This window comes from Mustela putorius, unplaced genomic scaffold, assembly GCF_011764305.1.
Source record: "Mustela putorius furo isolate JIRA1106 unplaced genomic scaffold, ASM1176430v1.1 tig00000275_pilon_pilon_pilon, whole genome shotgun sequence".
Classification (NCBI taxonomy): domain Eukaryota; kingdom Metazoa; phylum Chordata; class Mammalia; order Carnivora; family Mustelidae; genus Mustela; species Mustela putorius.
In genome coordinates, this window is record NW_025421341.1 from 31706205 (window position 1) to 31728183 (window position 21979).

Consider the following 21979-nt stretch of genomic DNA (forward strand, 5'->3'; position numbering starts at 1 on the left):
AATTTGGTGACATGATTGTGTAAACTATGCAATGGGGGTAATCGCTTTGCAACATGTAAATATATCAAATAAACACATTATACATCTAAATTTACACAACATTATATGTCAATTATATTTCAGTAAGTCTGGGGACATTTTTGTAATTAAAAAGAAAAACAAAAATGGCAGACAATCTACAATAAAAATTTTTTAAAGCCAAAACTTGAGAAACATGATCTGATAAAGTTACACTGTTTCTGGTGATAAGAGGGGGCCTCATACATAGTTCAGTACCAAAGTGGTTGTGATGGAAAACAAAACACTGTGATCAAGACTATTCCAGAAAATGCTGGTGCATAGAATCCACAATGCAGAGGTAGATTTTTCTCCAGGTGTATTTGCTTTTCCTCTCCTATCCCTGAGGATGAGGACATTCAAAGACACAATACAAAGCAAACCTCTAACCTCCCCCCTTAGTCACTGTCATTCTCAAGTACATATGCTGCATCCTTGCTAAACTGCTAAACACCAAGGAAATTTATCATAGTCATTCATAAACATTTTTAGAAGCACACACTTCCCACTAGGCCAGCACCCCTATGGGCTTATACATTCATAAGGGCTGAAGCTGACTCTTACAGTCATGATTCAGCTAAAGAACTTCATGGAAATATCTCATTGTGGTTTTGATTTGCATTTCCCTAATAATCAGTGATGCTGAGCATCTTTTCATGTGTCTGTTAGACATCTGTACATCTTCTTTGAGAAAATGTCTATTCATCCATTTTTTAATTGGATTATTCATTTTGCGGTGTTGAGTTTTTTATACATTTTGGACACAAACCCTTTATCAGATATTTCATTTGCAAATATCTTCTCCCTTTCAATAGATTACTTTTTAGTTTTGTTGATTGTTTCCTTCACTGTGCAGAAGGTTTTTATTTTGATGAAGTCCCAATAGCTTATTTTTGCTTTTGCTTCCCCTGCCTCAGAAGACATAGTTATAAAGAAATTGCTATGGCCAATGTCAAAGAAGTTACTGCTTATGTTCTTCTCTAGGATTTTTATGGTTTCACGTCTCACACTAAGGTCTTTAATTCACTTTGAATTTATCTTTGCGTGTGGTGTAAGAAAGTGGTCCAGTTTCATTCTTTTCCATGTTTTCCCAGCACCATTTGGTAAAGAGACTGTCTTTTTCCCATTGCAAATTCTTTTATTACAATAAGAAATCACCTCTCACCTGTCCAAATGGCTAAAATCAACAACACAAGAAACAACAGGTGTTGGTGAGGATGTGGAGAAAGGAGAACTCGCTCACACTGTTAATAGGAAGGCAAACTGAAGCAGCCACTCTGGAAAAGAGTTTGCAGGCTCCTCAAAAAGTTAAAAATAGAACTACTGTACAATCCAGCCATTGCTGGATTGTATTTACCCGAAAAATGCAAAGATACGAACTCTAAGATACATGTATCCTGATGTTGAGAACAGCATTACCTAAAATAGTCAAACTATGGAACCCAAGTGTCCATCAACTGATGATTGGATAAAGAAGATGTGGTGTATGTGTGTGTGTATTTATATAAATATATATAAATACATATATATATATATATATAATGGAATATTACTCAGCCATTAAAAAGAGTGATATCTTGCCATTTGCAACAACATAGATGGAGTTAGAGAGTTATGCTAAATGAAATAAGTCAGTCAGAGAAAGACGAATGCCATATGATTTCACTCATATGTGGGATTTAAGAAACAGGAAAAAAAAAGTAAAGGGAAAAAAGAGAAAAGGCAAACTGAGAAACAGACTCTTAACTATAAAGAACAAACTGATGGTTACCAGTGGGGAGGTGGGGGGAGGGATGGGTTAAATACGTGGTCGGGATTAAGGAGCTCACTTGCTGTAATGAGATCAGGTGATGTAGGGAAGTTGAATCACTCTGCTGTACACCTGAAACTAATATTACACTGTGTGTTAACTAACTGGAATTTAAATGAAAACCTTAAAGAGAATATGTAATGACTACACGGTTCTGTATATTATCCCTTGTAGTTTCTCACATTAAAAATTCAAAATGAGAAACAGACACACATAAAATAGTTATTATGGAGGGGAAAAAAGAACTTTGTGGAGAAAAGGAACCACCAGAACTGTACCTTGAGGCAACTGGATTATGAATTTCTCAACGCAAATGATCTAGAATCAGAACTCAATTATTTGAGTCCATCCTGAGTTCTGTCCCTATTGCCTCTACTAAGTGATCATGAAGGATGCTTAAAAATAGGGCACTTATTCACATAAGAGGTTATAAAGCAGTGAAAAATCAAAAGGGCAGATCCTAGTAGAATATGAATACAAATAATCAAAAGTAGAAAATAGAATTTCCTTGACATAAAGCAAAGACCAGGCTCCGTCTATACAGACTTGTGAAGAAATTCCAAAGTAAGGAAAGCAACAGTCTCCCAGATATTCCTTATCCCTTGGGTAGGCAAGTTTTGTGGGACCCCGTCTTTCACTCAAACCATCATAACAGCACACTGTTTCTATTTTTCAACTCTCCTCCTCAAAGCTATTCTTATAAATATATTAAACTCATTCACATTCCTCACATATGTAGGTTTAAGATATAATAGATTACAAAGGGGAAAAAAACAGTCACAAAGTCTCTCTATAGCTCTTCACATTGAGAAAAGGAATCTGCGGACTTGGCCAATTTTATGCTCCTGCCAGTGAGACATTAGCAAACAACAGAAGAAACCATAAAGAATATTTGTGCATTGGGCCTGTCCACCCTGGCTGATTTTGGAACCCAGCTGCCCTGTGAAGAAGACCCGACTGGTCTGCTGGATGGCGAACACCATGCTGGCCAGAGGCCGCTGTCATTCCAGCCAAGTGCCAGACACATGCTGAGGTCCTGCAGGACTGGCCAAGCCCCAGCTGACGAACCGGCTGACCACAAAGGATAAGTGAGCACCGAACAGCATGTGGGTGGAGAAGAGACACCCCAGCTAGCCCTGCCCAAATTATCAACCACAGATCCATAAATAATGATAGATTGTATTAAGCTACCAAATTTTGAAACAGTTTGTTACACAGCAGTAACTAACGAATACGGGGGTTTACATTGCCTCACTTAAAAGAATAAAACCACAGGCATAAACTTTTAGCAAACTATTAGCAAAGGCATTTTTAGGGGGTAAAAGATGAAGGGAAGTTGTCCCCAAATCAGACCACCCAACAATATATATTCCTGAGTCCACACTGACTTTCAGTCCGGCTTATCCCATCTAAAAGACATACTTTTACTAATGAATTAAGCCTTGGACATTCACTCTCATCTGTATCATCAGAAACCATCTAGTATTGAAAAAAATGAAACATTAGCCTGATAACTATCAACATATCATTAAGCTTTCTGTCCAAACGGCTAATGATCTCTCCAGCCAAATCCTCTAATGCCAAATGGGGTTTTAAATGGAGCACTGTGGCATTGCATAAGGAAGCACCTGGCGAGACTGGAGAGGACACGCTGCTCCACAAAATCAGTAAGGACTTTTGAGCTGACAATGTGCTGGAATTTAAAAAAAAAGAGGTCATGTATCACTGCTGCAGGCACACCCAGGGGCTCAGAATCATCATTAAAACTGAGGCAATTTTATAAAAGCACTCAGCATATGCAGCAACTTTCATCCTGTGCCCTTAAATGGAAAATTAATGACGATGATAGAAAACCAGCAAACAGACACAGGGCATTGTCTGCAGGTTTTTAGACAAATCCAAATCAATAAAGAATTTTAAAGCACAGTGAAGACTAAAAGGCCAGGAAAGAAAGAAAAAAAAAAGTAGAACATGCAGACAAGTCTCCTCTTGGATTGTCTATTTGGGACTCGGGATGCAGCCAGCTATCGGTCACCCTATAACTCGGACCATCCCCTACAACAGCACACTGTCATAGAGGCTCCAACCCTGGGGCTCCGGAGCCCAGCTACGCCTCCACTATGGACACTGACAACAGAACAGTGCCCCTGAGCCACTCCCGTAGGAAGAAGTGACACTGGAAGCTAGGACATCCAAGCTCTCTCCAGGCAAAGAACGAAAAAACAAAAGCCAACTGTGAAGAGGAAAGAACATTTCAGGGACATTCTCAGAGTCAAGTGAAAAGAAACAGCATCGAAGGTGTCGGGTCATACAATAGTCAACACCGGAGACTTGCAGATTCCAGTGCTAAGAAAAAAAGGTCGTATTGCTTCTGGGCACTGGGGCTCCCAGGAGTGAGAATCACCACCCCACAAGGGAGACTACCTCAGTGGAAGGGTGACAAATCTGTCATGTGGCCACATCTGTATCTCTCATTTGAACCACAGGACAGCAGTTTCTCTAAAGAGGTACAAGCAGCAGCCATCAGGTGAGATGAAGCCCTAAGTTCCGGGCCCAGGTAGCCCCCAGCAACCATTTCGAAGGAGCTGAATCTGTAGTGTAACAAAAGCTGAAGAACCCCCACCCCCGACCCACCACCCCCTCCACCCAGCAGCTCAATCCCTTTGCAAGTCAGAACTGTGCTTCTCTGGGCTGGGAAGGAAGGAACTATTGGTCATGTCTAGCCACTCGCTAGACCACAACCAAGGCTGCTTTTCAAGCCTCATTTCAGGAGCTGTGCTGAAACAAGAGGAGTCTAGAAGCTTCTCCCGTGATTGGCTCAAACGTAAGTGAGAGCCCAGGTTGATGTGTAACTTGGGGGAAGGGGCACAAGTAGGCTTCTGCTGAGAGTCTGCCTATGGGTCAAGGGCTTCAGTTCTAGACAAACCCAGCCCAATTTGGGGCTCTGTCACCCCCGCCTCCTGCTGTTTATACCCTCACTGCCTCAGTTTCTCCATCCTTGAGTTAGGAAAATAGGAGTACTACAGCCTGGGGTTAAGGAAGAGAGAATTTTGTCAGGTGACTGGCACAGAGTCTGGATGTTGGCAGTTGTCATAGACGCGAGCTACTGAGGCAAAGCTGCCTGGACAAAGAGAGTTACCCAGATCAATATGGCTGAAGCAATATCCCAATGAACCCCAACTTCATGTGTCCTTCTGAGGTAGCTATTAAGACAACTACTGCTTGGGAAATCTGAAATCTGGTCAGTCCTTTACTCATCACTAGTGAGTCAGTCACAGTTTCCCCCTATTTCCTGTTTACTCTGAGCTAACAGAGGCTCTGGGTTCCAAACACCCAGGGTTTGATCCTGGCTTCATCCTCTACTAGCTCTGTAGTCTTGGGCCCAGAAAGGGCAACAATCATGGTCACGACTTAAGGACTGTGAGGATCCGAGTAGCCATTTCACTTAAAGAGCTCTGCCCTGCACCGGGCACTTAAATATTTAATCACGGAAGCCACTGAGAGCCCACACAGCAAGCAATCACTTAGTCCTGCAAGAAGGTGCACCTGTACTCACTATGGCCATGAAGATGGATCCCTCCTCTACTCCAGCTCTAGCCTTGAACCTCACGTGAAAAGAATCCAGGCACAGATTTAATCATTCCTCGCCAATCTTCCCCAGCGAAAGGCATAGCTGACATTTGCACAACTGCTTCGTTGTTTTATAGATTTCAAAATACAAGACAGTATGCATCACTTCATTTGAGCTTAATGGTTTATCCCCATTTCATAGAAGAGGAAATTAAGGCAGCCAGAGACCAACTATGCAGCTGCTCAGTGACAAAGCTGAGACCTGAACTGGGCTCGGCTCAGTTCTCGGCCAGGCCCCTTTCCATCAGAGCTGGGAAACGAGGCAAGAATGCTGACTCTCAGTTCTCAATTCCAGCTGCCCAGACTTTCAGCAAGCAAGAAAACATTAGCGATCAGATCGTAATTAACTCCCAACCACCAAACAAAGTAAGAGTCAATGTCTTAGTTATACAAGAGTTTCAAATACGTCCCCATCTGATCTTCATGGCCATAAACTTCATGAGAAGTTCCCGCAATCTTGGGCTGGCAAAGTGTCTCCGACAGAGCCGTTCCCGGATATGCACGGTTTAGCGCCCCAAGTTATTATCAGCTGCCATTCCCGGTTTGCAGGTAAGGTGCAGGTAAGGTGATGTCCATGTTTTCCGCTGTCCTCACAGACTATTCTAAAACCTATAGTCAGTAGGTAAACCCCATTCCTTTTCAACAGGAGCTCTCAACTACTTGAATTTTAGTGGAGTAGTGGGAAAAGAAGGAACAGAAATCCTCCGGAATTAAAGGCTGTCTCATCAACACTTGCATACGTACGGATTAGCCATTTAAAGCGAGGTTAAAAAGCAGCCTTGTGAATAGATTTTGAATGTCAAGAATCTCATAAACATTCCATATGCTCCAACGGCAATGCCCTTCACTCATTTCTGGCATCCTTTCTCCCCTTCTAGTAACCCCGCAGGTCACTAGCCTAAAGAAGGCAATATCACTAATTCTCCCCGAATGCCCCCCAAATGAGAATAAAAACGAAATGGAGAAAAGTATGGCCGTGCCAGCAGCTGTCGACACCACAGGGGCCGACTCCACAGTGTCTCCTGGCGTGGTGGGGGGTTGGGAGAGCTTAAGGCTGCTTCTGCACATCCTCCTGTTTCTGAGTTTCCCGAGTTAAAGCTGGAGACAGACCTTGAGCTCCAGTCCGACCTTCGTTCCCTGCATTCAGCTGACAACTCTGACGATTCCACCTGTCGATTAGATTTTAGGTCCGACCTTTCATTCCCACTGCCACAAGTCCAAGCCCTCACTTCCACCTGCCTGAGCTTCCTGACTGCTCTGCTGTCTTACCATCTCTTCTTGACGGTAAATCTACCTGTAAAATCTAATTCTACCAGAATGTGTTTTCTTCCCCATTCTTCCTCGAATCACTCATTCTCCCTAGAAATCTCCCAATCCTATCAGAACCATCGTTCTAAAACACGGATCAGTTCCCAGACAATGCAAAAGGTCCCCAAGTCTTCATTTTCCCAACTCAGCATCTAGAGTCTGCCCAGTGTGCTCCAGCGAGCCTTTCAGCCTTACCACCCATTACCGCACCCAGGGCATCTTATTTGGCAGCCAAATGCATCTCCTGTTCTCTGAATCTCCCCTCTCCTCCCCCTCCCACCCTCACCCAGGACTTTTGTTCCATAGCATCCTCCCACTATGTTTAAATCCAGAGCATTTCCCTGTCCAACTCGTTGGAAATCCTGATTGGGCTGTTAACACAAAACTTCAATTGATTGAAATTTCAGTACTTTGAGCATTTCAATCAGTTAAGTCCAGTCAATGCAACAAGAGGGAACCCATCATGGGAACCAGGGGGTGTCTCAATACAAGGGGGTTAGATGCTACTTGCAGGATTTGAACTCCAGCTGGATGATCTGGGGAGGACTCACTCTAGAGTGGGGTCAGAAGGCAGAAGCAGCTCTATGCTCGAGTATCTCAGTATATCTGATCTATAGCAAAGGCAAGCTAGCTCAAGGCTAAAGCTGTGGTTGGTGAAGAAGCAGCTAGCCCTCCACTTATTTGTGAGAGAAAGAGAAGTGTGGTATTACGTGGACTGCATGGTGATCTTGGTTTTGTCTGTACTTAAAATTATGAAATGGTCTTCTTTGTCTCACTTTATCATGGCCTCGGAATGACCATGTCTGGTGTCAGTTTCTGTGAGATTACTTATGTCCCTGTGTCCAATAGGAGACACAATGGCCCAGCCAGGAGCATGAGGCCAGCTTCTAATACCTTCAAGGCCTATATATAATTATCCAACAAGCTCTCATATAGAGTTCTTACTATCATCATGATGTCAAGAGAGATTTAAATTTCTTTCTTAGGTAAATACAGATTAAGAAGAATTATTACAGCTGTTCGCTAGGTAGACGAGGCTCTATTTGGGGCCCCCATGGGGAGGACAGATATCATGTTTTGAAATGTAACAAAAGAAGGACATGGTAGCAGTGCTGGGATGTAAGGAAAGGAGACAATATATTGCAGGCAATCTACAATTCTTAGGAATGATATGTAGATCAGGAACCCCTTAGAGCTTGTGAAACACAAGAACTGTCTCCCTCTTAGTGAACCTAGTGAAGAAAGTTTTCTGGTTCATAAAAGATGAAAGCTGTCCACTGTAATTATCCAAGAATCTAAATGCAATTAAGCATTCGTTAGCAAGACATAAATGTCTTCATATCTTGTAGGTGTGCTTTTTTCTTTATGGTTGTTGAATTGTTATTAAAATCCTAAGCAGTAAGTCTTACCTTAGACTGTGTTTCCAGAAGACTATCAGAATGCCGATATTGCCAAGTCTGAGTTTGAAGGAAGCAATGCCAGCTGCCCTTCAGGCCTCAGAGACCATAGGTGCAGCTCACGCAGAAGGCATATGTAAAAAATACCTGAAATTACTACAGTTTCCTTTAAAAAAAAAAAACTTATTTGGAAAAAGTCTTAAACTTCCTTAACTTAAGGCACATTCTATAAAAGCATGGTTAATTCAATTCAACAAACAAGGTCAGAGTAATGACTCAGTTGCATTAGGCCAGGGCCAAGATCAGTGAACTCGGGCAAACCGCCTCCAGCCAGGGATTCCTTCCAGTGTTGGTCATCATCCAAACGGCATCTGCAGATGCCACCATTGTACTGAGGGCGCGTGAAACACCATAGCTCCCACCTGCCAGCATGTCCGCCCTACCCCCAGCAAGCTCCTCGCACTGTGACACCCCCCCCTACAATGCTTACTTACGAGGGTCCATGTTCTCCATTTCTCTAGTCTTGGGGAGATTTCAACTTGCCATGTTGGGGGGAGTATTTATAGCCTATCACTTAACACTGTCACTGAAAGATAATATTTCAGTGATTACTCAGTGCTCACATTTTATTATTTAATTTTAAAATCCCATCAGAAATCCCTAGCCTGATAAGCTAAAAATGAGGTTTGAAAATAAAGCACCTGGCAAATCTGATTTGCAGTGATCCAAATGGCATTTTGTCAGACGGGAACTAATTACCAACCTGACATGATTTCAATCTGCTGTCATTTTATGAAATAGGATCTGTTTGCTCTCCGTAGAGATGATCAGCCTTGCTGCTCTGCAGCTAGACACCCAATTTCACCGACTCTCGTGAGATTCTTCTATTATGCAAACTGGTGGGAAAGCAATTACGTACTCCAAAAGATTAAGACTAAAAATTTCATGTTCAGAGCATTGTCATTTCACCTCTTAAAATGTAAATTCTTCCCAGATGTTAAGATGCCTTTTTTATTTCACACAATGTCACTTAATGATCTGAGGACGCAACCCCTCAGAAAGCAATTTGTCTCCCAAGTTCAAAGACAGAACTCTGACAAGAACTCCAAGGCTCTGCCCCAGGGAGAGACCACCCTTAAGAGATGAAGGACTGATGGAAGGGAATCCATGCCTCTCCAGGCTTTTCAAGGCTAATTAGTGGCTGGATTGTTGGAACACAACCTGCATCCTTACCGATGGGACCGGGGTCATGTCATGTCTTGTGAGAAAGCTCCAAGAAGAGGACAGGAGTTCTGCTGGGACTGATGCCCAGAATAAACATGAAAGGATGCATGTTGTAATTTCATGCCCCCTCTAAGATACATTGTATTGATTACAATGGAAAGTCATTAAGTCTGCTTTTCTATCCATTAATAAGTTGTTATTGTTCACATATAAGCACACGATTACTCTGCATGTAACCATATCCTGTAGAAATCCAGATCTTAAGAGTATATAAGCACTGTATTAATTCAATAAAGCATCTACTGATCATCAGTCAGTAGTCCCCTCATCATTTCGGCTCCAATCACCAGGTTCCTCACCTCCCAAAGGGGACACTGGACATTTGACTATTACCAAGCCAAATGCTCCAGCTGGCCAGGAAGGAAGTTTGAGTAGAGACCAGCAGGAGGTGAAAGTGCTATTTAAACAAGAGATACTTTACCCTTCTTCACCTTATGAAGAAATGCTTGGGGGATGCCTGGGTGGCTAAGTCGGTTAAGCATCTGCCTTCAGCTCAGGTTATGATCCCAGGGTCCTGGGATGGAGCCCCACGTTGGGCTCCCTGCTGGGCAAGTGAGTCTTCTTCTCCCTCTCCCTCTTCCCCCAAACCCCCTGCTCAGGCCTGATCTCTCTCAAATATATAAATAAAATCTTTAAATAAATAAATAAATAAATGCTGGAACGTCCATTGACAGAAAGAAAGGGCAATACCTCTCATGACTCCACGCCAGGAAACGTGCCACATTTAACACTCTCACACAGCAGACCACGGTCAGCAACTTGTCCCAGTCTAGGCTGTGACACCAACTGTCACTGAATGGACAAGAATCTAAGATGTTCTTCATAAAAATACAAAAATGTCCAGAGAAGTCCTGTTAAGTTTCCTATGGGGACAGTCAGCGGGAGGGGATCTCCCAGGTCAGTTCTCACCTCCCAGTGTGGAAAGAGAAAGAATAGGAAATATACTTTCTATGCAGGACCCAGGTAAGCCTGCCCGTACCTGTCGATAAACTCAGTGTTAAACAACATTTTCATAATTGTCAGCCACACAAAGTAACATTTATCTTTAAATAACTACATTCCACTTAAAGGTTTAAAAGTTAAAAAATAAATAATAAACAAAGAAAGAAAGAAACTTTTAAGAGTAGGCCAACTAAATAGAAAGAAAAAGTTAGTATGATCGAGAAAGGAAGTCTGAGGAGAAAAGGAGGAGAAAAGAGGGCTCCCTTCTGGTCTTGACATACCTGATTTCTCTTTGGGTGGGGCTTCCCGGACAGAAGCAACACTCTCCGGGGTCTGGTGTTGAAGGAGGGAGGAAGTTCCCGACAGAACGATTTTGCTTCCGATGGGTGGGGGGGTGGGGGTAGACACCACGCGTGAGACTACATGGAGCGTAGGGAGCAGCGCCCTAGGGAGCCCCGATGTGAGTGAGACCGTGTCCTCCCCAGCACCACTGCAGCTTGCTTCACGTGCAAATACAGCAGTTTTCATGCCCCACATTCCCAACAGGCAAGGGGGCCGCCCCGCACTGCCCCCTCCTCAGTAGGACCAGCTCCATCGCACACGTGGGGCCCAGCACACGGAAGAACACGGGGCTTCCGGTGAGGAAGCCATTCCCATTTCCACCATGGCTCTGACAGGAGAGGACAGAGGGAGTCAGGGGGAGGCGAGGGAAAGTATCTCAGGGCAGATGGAGAGGTGGAGAAACTTCTTCACCTCGAGGTCTAATGGGAAACCCCAAAATGCTACTGTGAGCCTTAATTCCATGTGTTAACTCGGCGAAGCCACGGCACCCAAACATGTTGTCAAATGCTGGTTTAGATGTTGCTGGGAAGGTACTTTTTAGATGAGATAAGTTTTTAAAGCAGTAGGCTTTGAGTAAAGTGATTACCCTCCAAAACATGGGCGGGCCTCATCCAATCCGGTGAAGGCCTAAGAGCAAAGAGTGAGGTTTCTGAAGAAGGAATTCAGGCTCAAAACTGTAACACGGAAACCCTGCCTGAGTTTCCAGCCTGATGTCTGGCACTACAGATTGAGAACTTGCCCGTTCTCACAGTTATGTGAGCCAATTCCTTAAAATCAATCCCTTCCAATATTTCTCTCTTTTTCTCTTCATATATATTTTGGCGAGGGGGTGGGGGGAATTTTTATTTATTTATTTGAGAAAGAACAAGAGTGTGGGCCGGAGGAGGGACAGAAGGAGAGGGACAAGCAGACTCTGTACTGAGCCACAGACCTTCACATGGGGCTTGATCTCACAACCCTGAGATCATGACCTGAGCTGAAGTCAAGAGTCAGATGCTTAACTGGCTGAGCCACCTAGGCTCCCCTCCATGAAAAGGTTTTTCAATACCCCTCAATGCTTAGTTGGATTTCCTACTAATTCCTTCACTGATTCATGAGTATGAGATGTGCCCCTTGAAAGTTCTGGGCAGTGGAACCATGGCACCTGGGTCAGCCTCTGCACTCAGCCTCCTCTGAGTGTATGGCCACAGGCACATGACTAAAGCAAGTATGGCACAGTTCATAAATGTGGCTCAGTGAGATGTAGCTTGCAGGGAGGGACCACAGATGTGAAGCACCCAGCTCAAAACCTAGACAGATTCGTGCTCACTAAATGGTGGTTTGGAGCTATTATGGTTACACAAAGGTTACTAGTAAAATACACTTCCTCCTACCCCCAGTGGGGAGAAAGACAATTAATATAATGCTTTAAAGACCAAGCAAGTGATATCAAGGGTGACTGCTGGAATTCAGCACAGGGAAAGTGTATGGGGCCCAGAAGGAGAAGTCTGCAGGTAAAAATGGAGTAACAGGGGACCAGGCATCAGGTGGAAGGCACTGCACCAGCAGACCTGAGGCTTCAGCAAAACCAGGGAACTGGCCTCCACGTGGGTGGGTCAGACACACGTGTGAGGAACCGCGCTTCCTCTGCATTCTGAAGGGCTAGCTAGCTCCTACAAGGAAGAAGACAGGGAGGCAAAACAGAAACGACCAGAAAGAGTCACCCATGTGTGCGTTCTTTTCAGGACCACACAGGTAGGTTACGCAGACACAAATTTTGGCTAGAAATCACTGTGACTTTGGAGTCTCAAAATTTACACACACACACACAAAAATCAGTACAAGGCAGAAGATCTTTGGAAAAGAAACTTTTGGAACTTCTGAATATTTGCAGAGGACACCACAGGTCCGATAACACATACAGGGCCCAGAGTAAGAATGCTAATAAATGAGAAAATTCTAAATAGATTGCGTCTTGCTTTTTATGCCCATTAAAAAAGAAAAACATATTCCATTAACCTAAGAACATGGTATTAAAAGATATGCAATCCAGTAAAAGCTGGGGAATGACCTCTAGTAAATCTTTAAAAAATAATTAAGCTGTTCAGAGATCAAGCCTATTTTTAATTTTCTTATTTTGCTTACTTGTCTTTTCATATTTTGTCATGATTGTGACCTGCTCATGGAGAGGGGACATCGTGTTTTTAAAACCCTGCCAAGAGTAAGTCTAAAGAGAAAGTGAGTGGGGGACGTGTCTATGGACAAGTGAACACATCCGGGGAGCCAACATCTACCCAGACGCACTAGAGAAGGTAAAAGTCTAAGACTGGAGAGAGCAAGGATTCGCATTCCATGATGGTACCAACCTGGGTCACAAAGGCATTTATAGCTGGTGCCCACGCTGTGGCAGGTGCCGTGCGCGCAGGGGCTGAGCGCGCAGAAGTCCACGAGCTGGGCGCACGCTGGCCCCGTGAAGCCCGCGCTGCAGCTGCAGCTGAAATGCAGGCCGTCCGCATGGCAGGTCCCATTGTTCTGGCACGGGGACGAGGCGCACGGGTCCACCTTTTCCTCGCAGGCCGCGCCGAAGTATCCTGCCAGAAAACGCAGACAGGGGAATGGGTAAAAAATAAATGAAACTGTGTTCACACATCATATCTGATAAGCTGGGTGCAGGTGGCACCTGCGTGGCTCAGACCTTAAGCCTCTGTCTTCGGCTTATGTCATGACCCTGGAGTCCCAGGATCCAGCCCCACATTGGTCTCTCTGCTCAGCGGGGAGTTTGCTTCTCACTCTCCCTCTGTGTTCTTCCTCGTTCTCTCAAATAAATAAAATCTTTAAAAACTAAATAAACAATCTGGGTCCATTCCTAAATTTCCCCATGGTGAAGTGATTAACTCATTTAACAGTTTCCAGATACCGACAACCCAACCGTAGGGGGAAGGCAGGTCTTCTTAGCTTTGGGAATGGGGGGTTAAAGTATTAAGCCCTGGGCTTCCAATTTGTTCAAATGTAAGATATATGACCACTCAGATGTTCAGACACCCAGGGACGTGAATATATTTACAGGTGTACATGGGCATACGTATATGTGAATAATTAGTCTAGAAAGATGCCCCAAAAAATTAATGGTGATTACCTTCAGGAAGGTGGGACTGGGGTCAGTGGAGGACTCTGTCCTCTTATTTCATACACTTTTCTGGGGGAAAGGGATTCCTTACCTTTGCTTCAAAAAGATGTAATCCTGAATTTTAAAAAATAAACCCATATAAAATAGTAATCAATGAAAAGATATCTCTCTCATATCCCTTCCACCCCATTCTTCTCTTTTGAAGAGTCACTGTTAGCAGTTTCTTGAATATATACTTTTTTTTAAAGATTTTATTTATTTGACAGACAGAGATCACAAGTAGGCAGAGAGGCAGGCAGAGAGAGAGGGAAGCAGGCTCCCTGCCAAGCAGAGAGCCCGATACAGGGCTTGATTCCAGGACCCGGGGACCATGACCTGAACCGAAAGCAGAGGCTTTAACCCACTGAGCCACCCAGGCACCCCTTGAATATATACTTTTTAAATTTGGTTACTGTAATAGATAAACTCTGGTGGCCATATAACAGAATACTACACAGCAGTAAAAAGGATCTATGGTCTCACTTGTGCTACAATGTGGATGCATCCCAAAAAATTATTTTAGCTGAAAGAAAACAATTAAAACACAACACATATTGTGTGATTCCACTTCTAAGAAATGTCCAGAAAAAGCAAATCTGTAGATAAAGAAAATAGACTGGTGCTTGTCTGGGACCAGGTATGACGTTGAATGGCCATCAGCTGTCTTTGAGGTTGATGTAAATGGTCTAATATCGCATTGTGGTGATACATTTACTAAAATGCACTGAGTTATGTACCTAAAATAAATGAAATTTGTATCTAAATTTTACCTCAGGAAAGCATTAAATTCTTTAAAAATATTAAATGTGCTAATTGTAGAGCCTATTTCTTTTTGTTTCCTGTATATGTGTTTCAGTATTCCTCAATTTAAAAAAGTGTACATATGTATGTGTGGGTCTGTAGGTTTGTGTATCCATGCAGGGATTTCAAATGCTTTAGTAAAACCTATTCACAGTATAGCAGCAGCTTGAAAATTAAATGAAGATGGTTCAAATTTTAGAAACAAAGTTAAATAATTTTACTAATAGTTTTTATTCCAATATTCTCTTCAACTTTTCTTGTCTATATTTTTCTAAAAGATTTTATTTATTTGTTCGTTTGAGAGAGAGAAAGCACAAGTGGTGGTGGGGGGTGCAGAGAGAGAAGGAGAAGCAGACTCCCCACTGAGAAGGGAGCCTGATATGGGGCTCGATCCCAGGACACCAGGATCATGACCTGAGTGAAAGCAGACACTTAACTGACTGCGCCACCCAGACATCCCCTCCTTGTCTACATTTAAGTTTGTATTTACCCATATTCACACAGAACTCCTGGCAATACTGGCAATATCTGTTGTTGCTGCTAAGGACCTAGTGAATACATAAAACAAACAAAAATAGCTCCCAGACTTAATTATCTGAAGCATCCCTCATAAATTGGCATAATCAACTTGGTGTTTTTCTGTCCAAAAATAGAAAACCTTTTCAAAATCCAATGCTTTTCAACATTTTAAAAAGTTTCCTGGTAGTTTTTAAATTTTAGAAACTGTACTAAAAATATCCCACATTGGCTTTAATAACACTTGAATTCTCCAAAGAGTCCCTTCACAGCCTGGAATGGAATCTAATTCCATCTTTCATGAGATGCGTTCCATTTTACTCTGAATGAAAAGGAGATGTTAAGTACTTATTACCATGGGACAAACAATGACCAAGGCGAGCCCCGACCTCTCTAATCTGCTGCCTCATCCAGAAAAGAGCTCAAATTATTTTCTTTACAATGTTGTTGTGGGTTCTAAAAAGATATGTAGCAAAATTCCTGAAAGAGCACCTGATCCAATGCTGAGTAAATGAATTAAATAAGAATGGTAAGACTAAGAGCCAGAGTGGACATCTCCTAGGGGCTGGCGTGCACCAGATGATTTTAACCCTTTCCATGCATTATTTCTCTGAACCCCACTATAACTGTATGATAAAAGAACCCTTAGTGCCTCTACTGAACAGATGGGACAGTGGTGACACAGAAACATATGTAAAGTAGCCTGTTGGAGTCTATGTAGCTAGTGGATGGCACAGTGGGGGTACTAAGCCCAAGCTCTTGCTACTCTGCAGTATGACACAGAAAGAAATCAGTGATGGGCCATCTAAGGAGTTAAGGTGTATAAACACAACTGGGACTCATGTTTCTATCCTGTTTGTATCTGAATGGAAAAAGAAATAGAAGACTCATCCATCAAGTCAAAATTGAAAAAAAAAATTACAAATTTTAGAAAGGCAATCACTCTAGATTCATGTTGGTAGACTCCATTATAAATATTCACATAATCTGCATAGGATATTCCAAGCAGAGCAAAAGATGAGTAAATATGCAAGGAGAAGTGAAGGGTCATGACTGGGGAGAGCCCACATTTCAGTAAGGTCTCGGGGAGGGTGAGAAGTGAACATAAATGAGGTCCCCGGTCAGAGGTCCGATCGCCAACAGTCTTGCACACCTCCATAAGCAGTCTGCATTTCCTTCTGAAGCTCCTAGACATCACCTATTCTTGTTTTTTTGATATCCCTAATTGCAAGCAGTGTGGAGAGTGAATCAGTGACAATCAAGACTGGAAGCAGGAAACCAGGTGTTCACTAGTGTAATTGGGGTGAGAGGTTAGGAGGAACAATTTGTAGCGCTAGGGATGAAGAATGTGAGACAGTAAATGATTTCACAAGCAACACTGTCAGTTCAAGGACCAATTAGATGGTGCAAGAATGAAAGAGAGGGGAAAGCCTAGGGACACAAGGTTGCAGAAGCCTTAAACTCCAACGACAGCAGGAGTCAGGCTGGCAGCACTGACGACAGAAGCGGGCCAGCAGTAAGACAGCAGGGAGTGGTGGGGACTGCGCCAGACCAGAGAGAGCATGCCCCCTTGAGTATGTTCCAACAGGGGTGGCTGCCGCTCACCTGTAGCTCTCTACTACCATTTGAGAGGTGGAGCCCATTGCCAGATCCTCTGAATTTTCAAGAAATATCTGAGATCTGGATTCTTGTTGGAACCCATCCTAGTTGAAAACAGTGATAGGTCATTTCTCTGGGAGCTAAAACACATCTATGGACCCTGTGTACGTGCCTTCTGTGTGTGACTTAATGTGAACCATGAGCTTTGGAGCCAATGTGGGAGATACTGCCCATGAGCAACTGCAAGACCTTGACCTTGATCCTCTTGACCTCGTGTGTCTGCGTTCACAGAACTGGGCACAGTGATGCTGACAGCACATGGTTTTTACGAAGCTGGAATGAAAACTTCTGGAAAACATTTGGCACGGTGACTGGCAAATAACAGGCATTCGGTAAGAAGCAGCTACACGTGTGTTTTTCCAGACTGGGGTACAATGTGGACGGTGGTGTTACCAACCGCAATGGCCAACAGAGGAGGAGATTCCCAGGGTGTAATGATGAGCTCAGCTTTGCACTTGTTGGCTTGAGGTACTTTTGTGTTTATTCCAGTCAGTTAACTATGCAGACCTGGTGCTCAGGAAAGAGATATAAGGGAGAAGACATGGACTGGGGGTCAGACACATATGGATAGGAATCAAATTCATAGGTGTGGATGCTAATATTTGAGGACTGGAAGACAGTCCTCACTAGAACTGCCCAGGCTGGTACCCCCATCACAGGTTTCTCTGCCTCCATTCCTGTGAGAAATCAGTGTCTCTTGTTTAAGCCAACCACCGATGGTATTCTGTCATGGAAGCCCAAAGCTAAGACACGACAGCTGTGACCAGCAACTTCTCTTTTTCCATCACCCAAGCAATTGTTATCCTCTGATTAATGGGACATCCTTTGTAAATGACTCACACCTTTCATAGCCACCCCTTAAATGGCTTCCAGAGAGAGAAAGGGACAAAGTTTTATAACACAAAGAAGGCAGGGCCAGAAAACTAAAGTTGGGTTGGGCTCTTCTTCCTAGCTTTGCGACCTTGAGTGAAGTACTTAATCATTTTGTGCTTTAATTTTCTTGCATATAAAACGAGGATGACCCCTGCTGTGTCAGATGAAACAAAATGGCAGGCAGTGCTCAATAAATGTTGGAGGCTCCGTCCTTTAAGCAGGGCTTCTAGGGAAATCCCAGGTTGTAGGTACACCCAGAGTTTGGGGTTAGGGCAATGGGAGAGAGGTGGGTTTGTCAGCCAATCCCTGGGATGTCATCAAATTTCACATGAACATGAATCCTTGGGGGGAAGAGGGGTCCCGGGAGATATCCAAGAGGGAGTGTTTTGGAATTAGGTGGTTCTCACACAGTGTTCTCTAAACATATTGGGCCACCCAGAGAGGCTGACAAATGGAGCTGGGGTCCCAGAGCAAGCCATGGTGGGAAGAGGTGGTAGGCAGGGGGCATCTCTAACAGCATTTCTGCGCAGGTTCAAAAGGACAAGCTGCTGAAACAGTGTCTTTTAATGGCAAACACTTGTCCGTACCGGGCACCGTTCCAAGCGGTTGGGCTATATTAACTCACTGAACCCTGGTCTCAGTTCTATGAGCTAAGTACTATTATTTCCTTTTCAGATGGGTAAACAGAGGCACGGGAAGGTCAAGTAACTTGCCCAAGGTTACACAGCTAGTAAATGGCAGGAATGGAGTTTGAACACCGGGAGTCTGACTCCCAAATCCAAGCTTCTAGCCAGTGCTTTTTGCTGTAACACTTGATGTCTGGGGTGCAGCAGAAGGACCAAGAATGTGAAAACAGGTAATCCAGGACCTGTCAGACTCCTCTGTCACTTGCTGGCTATGTGTAGCAGAAAGGGCTTGCCCTCGCTGATATCTGCCTCCTCTGCTTTCACAGCAATAGGACAGCTGGTCACCCGGCTGCCCAGAATAATGGCTACATTGGCGGTCTTTGCTTTAGTCAGATGGAAATGACAACACTCTGGGTAATGGGATATAAATGGAAATCTCTTGAGGTTGCTTCTGAGAAACTTCCTTAAAAGAGAGTTGGCATGCACCCTTTGCCCTGTTTTATTTTATCCCTTCATTCATTCTATTGTCTGTAGCATAGAGATGATGGAGCATAGAGATTGCCCTACTTTGGTAGAAAATCACCCATACACAGTAATGCTCAGTTAACCCCAGGAAGGATAAATTCAAAGAAAACAAACAAGGACCTCATAGTCAAATTACTGGGTACCCAAAACTAGGGAAAAAAATATTAAAAGAATCCAGAAGAAAAAATCAAAATACATATATTGAACAATGAAAAGAATTACAGGTGACTTTTCATTAGGATCCATGGAGGCAAAAGACAATAAAATTACCTTTTTAAGGTACTGAAAGAATGAACCTATCTCCAAGAACTCTATTTCCAGAGAAAATAACTTTAAATAAAAATGAGGCTAAATTGGGGCGCCTGGGTGGCTCAGTGGTTTAAGCCGCTGCCTTCGGCTCAGGTCATGATCTCGGGGTGCTGGGATCTAGTCCCGCATCAGGCTCTCTGCTCAGCGGGGAGCCTGCTTCCCTCTGTCTCTCTCTGTCTGCCTCTCCATCTACTTGTGATTTCTCTCTGTCAAATAAATAAATAAAATCTTAAAAAAAAAATGAGGCTAAATTAAGACATTTTCTGATAAAGAACAACCAAGAGAATGTTGTTGCCAACATACCTACCTTACTACAAAAACATTAAGGAGTCTTATTCGAGCAGAATATGAATGATAATATAGATGGAAATTCAAGTTTGTAGGAAGAAATGAAGAAGACTGAAAATGGTACATTTGGGAATAAGTTCTTTTTCCTTTTCTTTATTTAACAACAGTTAGCTATTTAAAGATTTTATTTATTGAGAGAAAGTACGCATGCGAGTGGGGGGGAGAGTGGGAGAGGAGAGGGAATCTCAAGCAGACTCCCCACTGAGTGTGCAGCCCAAAGTGGGGCTGGGTCTCACGACCCTGGGGTCATGAAATCAAGAGTCAGGGGTCTAAATGACTGAGCCCCTTAAACAACTGAGTATTTGAAGCAAAATTAACAATATTGAATCATAATGTTATAACATACTTAGAAAATACGTGACAACAATAGAACAAAGAATGAGGGGGGTGGTTGATAGCATTATACCGTCATTGGATACTGTAATGCCCAGAGCAACCACTAAAGGACAACAAAAAATTAAGAACCGAAACAATAGCAGAAGATAAAGATATCGCTAAAAAACCAACTGAAGAGAAAAAAATTTTCTAAGTATTCAATTTTCCCAAAAGAATGAAGGAAAGGAAGAATAAAATAAAGAACATGGTAGATGAACAGAAAGCAGCAACCAGTCCTATCCATAATCGCACTGAATGCAAATGACTAACAATGCAGAGATTGTCAGACAGAAAAAAAAAGGAGAACCAAATTACATGTTCTCTAAGAGAAACCCATTTTAAATAAAGAGACATAAAGATTGACGTGAAAAGATGGGAGAAGATACATTAGGGGGAAATTAGTGTAAGAAACCTAGTGTGGCGATATTATATCAGCAAAGGTGGGCTTTAATGCTAGAAGTATTATCAGAGAGAAGGAGGGCCATTTAACATGAAAAACTTGGCTGTCTATCAAAAAGATATAACAACCCTAAATGTGCAGATACCTAATAAGAGAATTTCAAAATATATAAAAGAAAAACCTGCCAGAGGGAGAAACAGACTCCATTAGAGAAGGACCTCTTTCTTATTACCCAAAAGAATAAATTGACAGCATGAGCTCATGTCTACAATATTTCAAAATACTATTGAACCATCCTGACCTAATTAATATTAGTATAAAACCACACTCAAAGACTCAGAACACAAATTCTTTACACACGCACATTAAACAAGTCAGTTATTTCAACAAATGTGAGAAAATCGTTTGACAAAAATCAATATTCATTCATTATTTTTAAAGGGGGGGTATTATCAGCAAACTAAAACAAGAGTCCACTTCCTCCATCAGACAGGGCAAAAAACAAAAACTTATAGGTAACTTCACATTTAATGGTGAAATAATGGGTAGCCTCCTCTAAGATAAAGAATAAGCCTAAGGAAATGATTTGGTTTTTTTTATGGTACAAATTCACAAGGTGACACCATAATTTATATCGACATGCAAGGCACACAGAAAACCTAAAACAATGTTGAAAAAAAAGGCTTAATATTAAAAGATTTGGAGACTTACCCTAGCTGACTTCTTTTTTTTTTTTTTTTTTAATTTTATTTATTTGAAAGACAGAGAACGCACACACAAGTGGTAGGGAGGGACAGAGGAAGAGGGGTCAGGGGCAGAAGGAGAAGGAGGGGCAGGCTCTCTGATCCAGGACCCTGGGATTCTGACCTGAGCTGAAGGCAGCCACTTTACCAACTGAGCCACCCAAGCACCCCTATGTTAGCTGACTTCTAAACTTGGTATAAACTACAGTTATTTACAGTGTCTATTGTTTGAAACTAAACCAAATTCTGATCGATAAACCATGCCAGTGAAATCCAATAACTAGCTCTTCTTTGAGGTCTTAGTTTCCTCGTTTGTTAAAAGTAGAGATGATAAGACAGCTGTATAAATCAAATAGTTACACTAATAGAGGAAAAAGAAGAGGAATCAATGTTAACACTAACAGCAAATACTGAGTTCTTATGCCAGACACTAGACCAAGCAATTGGCTTCTATCGCTTTGATTTATCACAACCACTGGCCCAGTTAGAGTCTACTATTATCCCCTTTTACCAAAGAAGGCTTAGAGACTAGATATTGGAGAACTGATCCAGGGACATCAACTGGTAAGTAAGAAAAGCAAAAATCAAAATGAGGTCTCTGTTCTTAAGCCCCGTGCTAGGCTCCTACACAAGAGTTTGTCTCAAGGCACTTGAAAAGTTGAAGGTACCATGCTAGCAAAAGAAATGACAGCCAGATTAAACCCATCAGTATCCTAAATTCTTTAATTGAAGATAGCTTTAGGACATGAAGACCCCTTAGCAAGTATAAATTTTGAACTCTGCGCATTGGAAATGCCCTGGGCCTCGCTGGCTCTCAGCATCTCCAGGATCACGTGGAGGATAATTTTCAAGAATACGATGATGAAACTTGAGTTCTAAGGAATCAGCC

General features: G+C 42.8%; 1 protein-coding gene across 2 annotated transcripts in view; it reads right to left on the bottom strand.

Moving 5' to 3' along the window:
• Nucleotides 1-21979, bottom strand: part of DNER (delta/notch like EGF repeat containing) — a 312134-nt gene that overhangs the window by 51252 nt on the left and 238903 nt on the right. For both annotated transcript variants that reach the window (XM_045078829.1, XM_045078830.1), the window contains exon 8: nucleotides 13116-13340. In XM_045078829.1, coding sequence (XP_044934764.1) covers nucleotides 13116-13340 — 225 coding nt within the window. The remainder of the gene's footprint in view (nucleotides 1-13115; nucleotides 13341-21979) is intronic.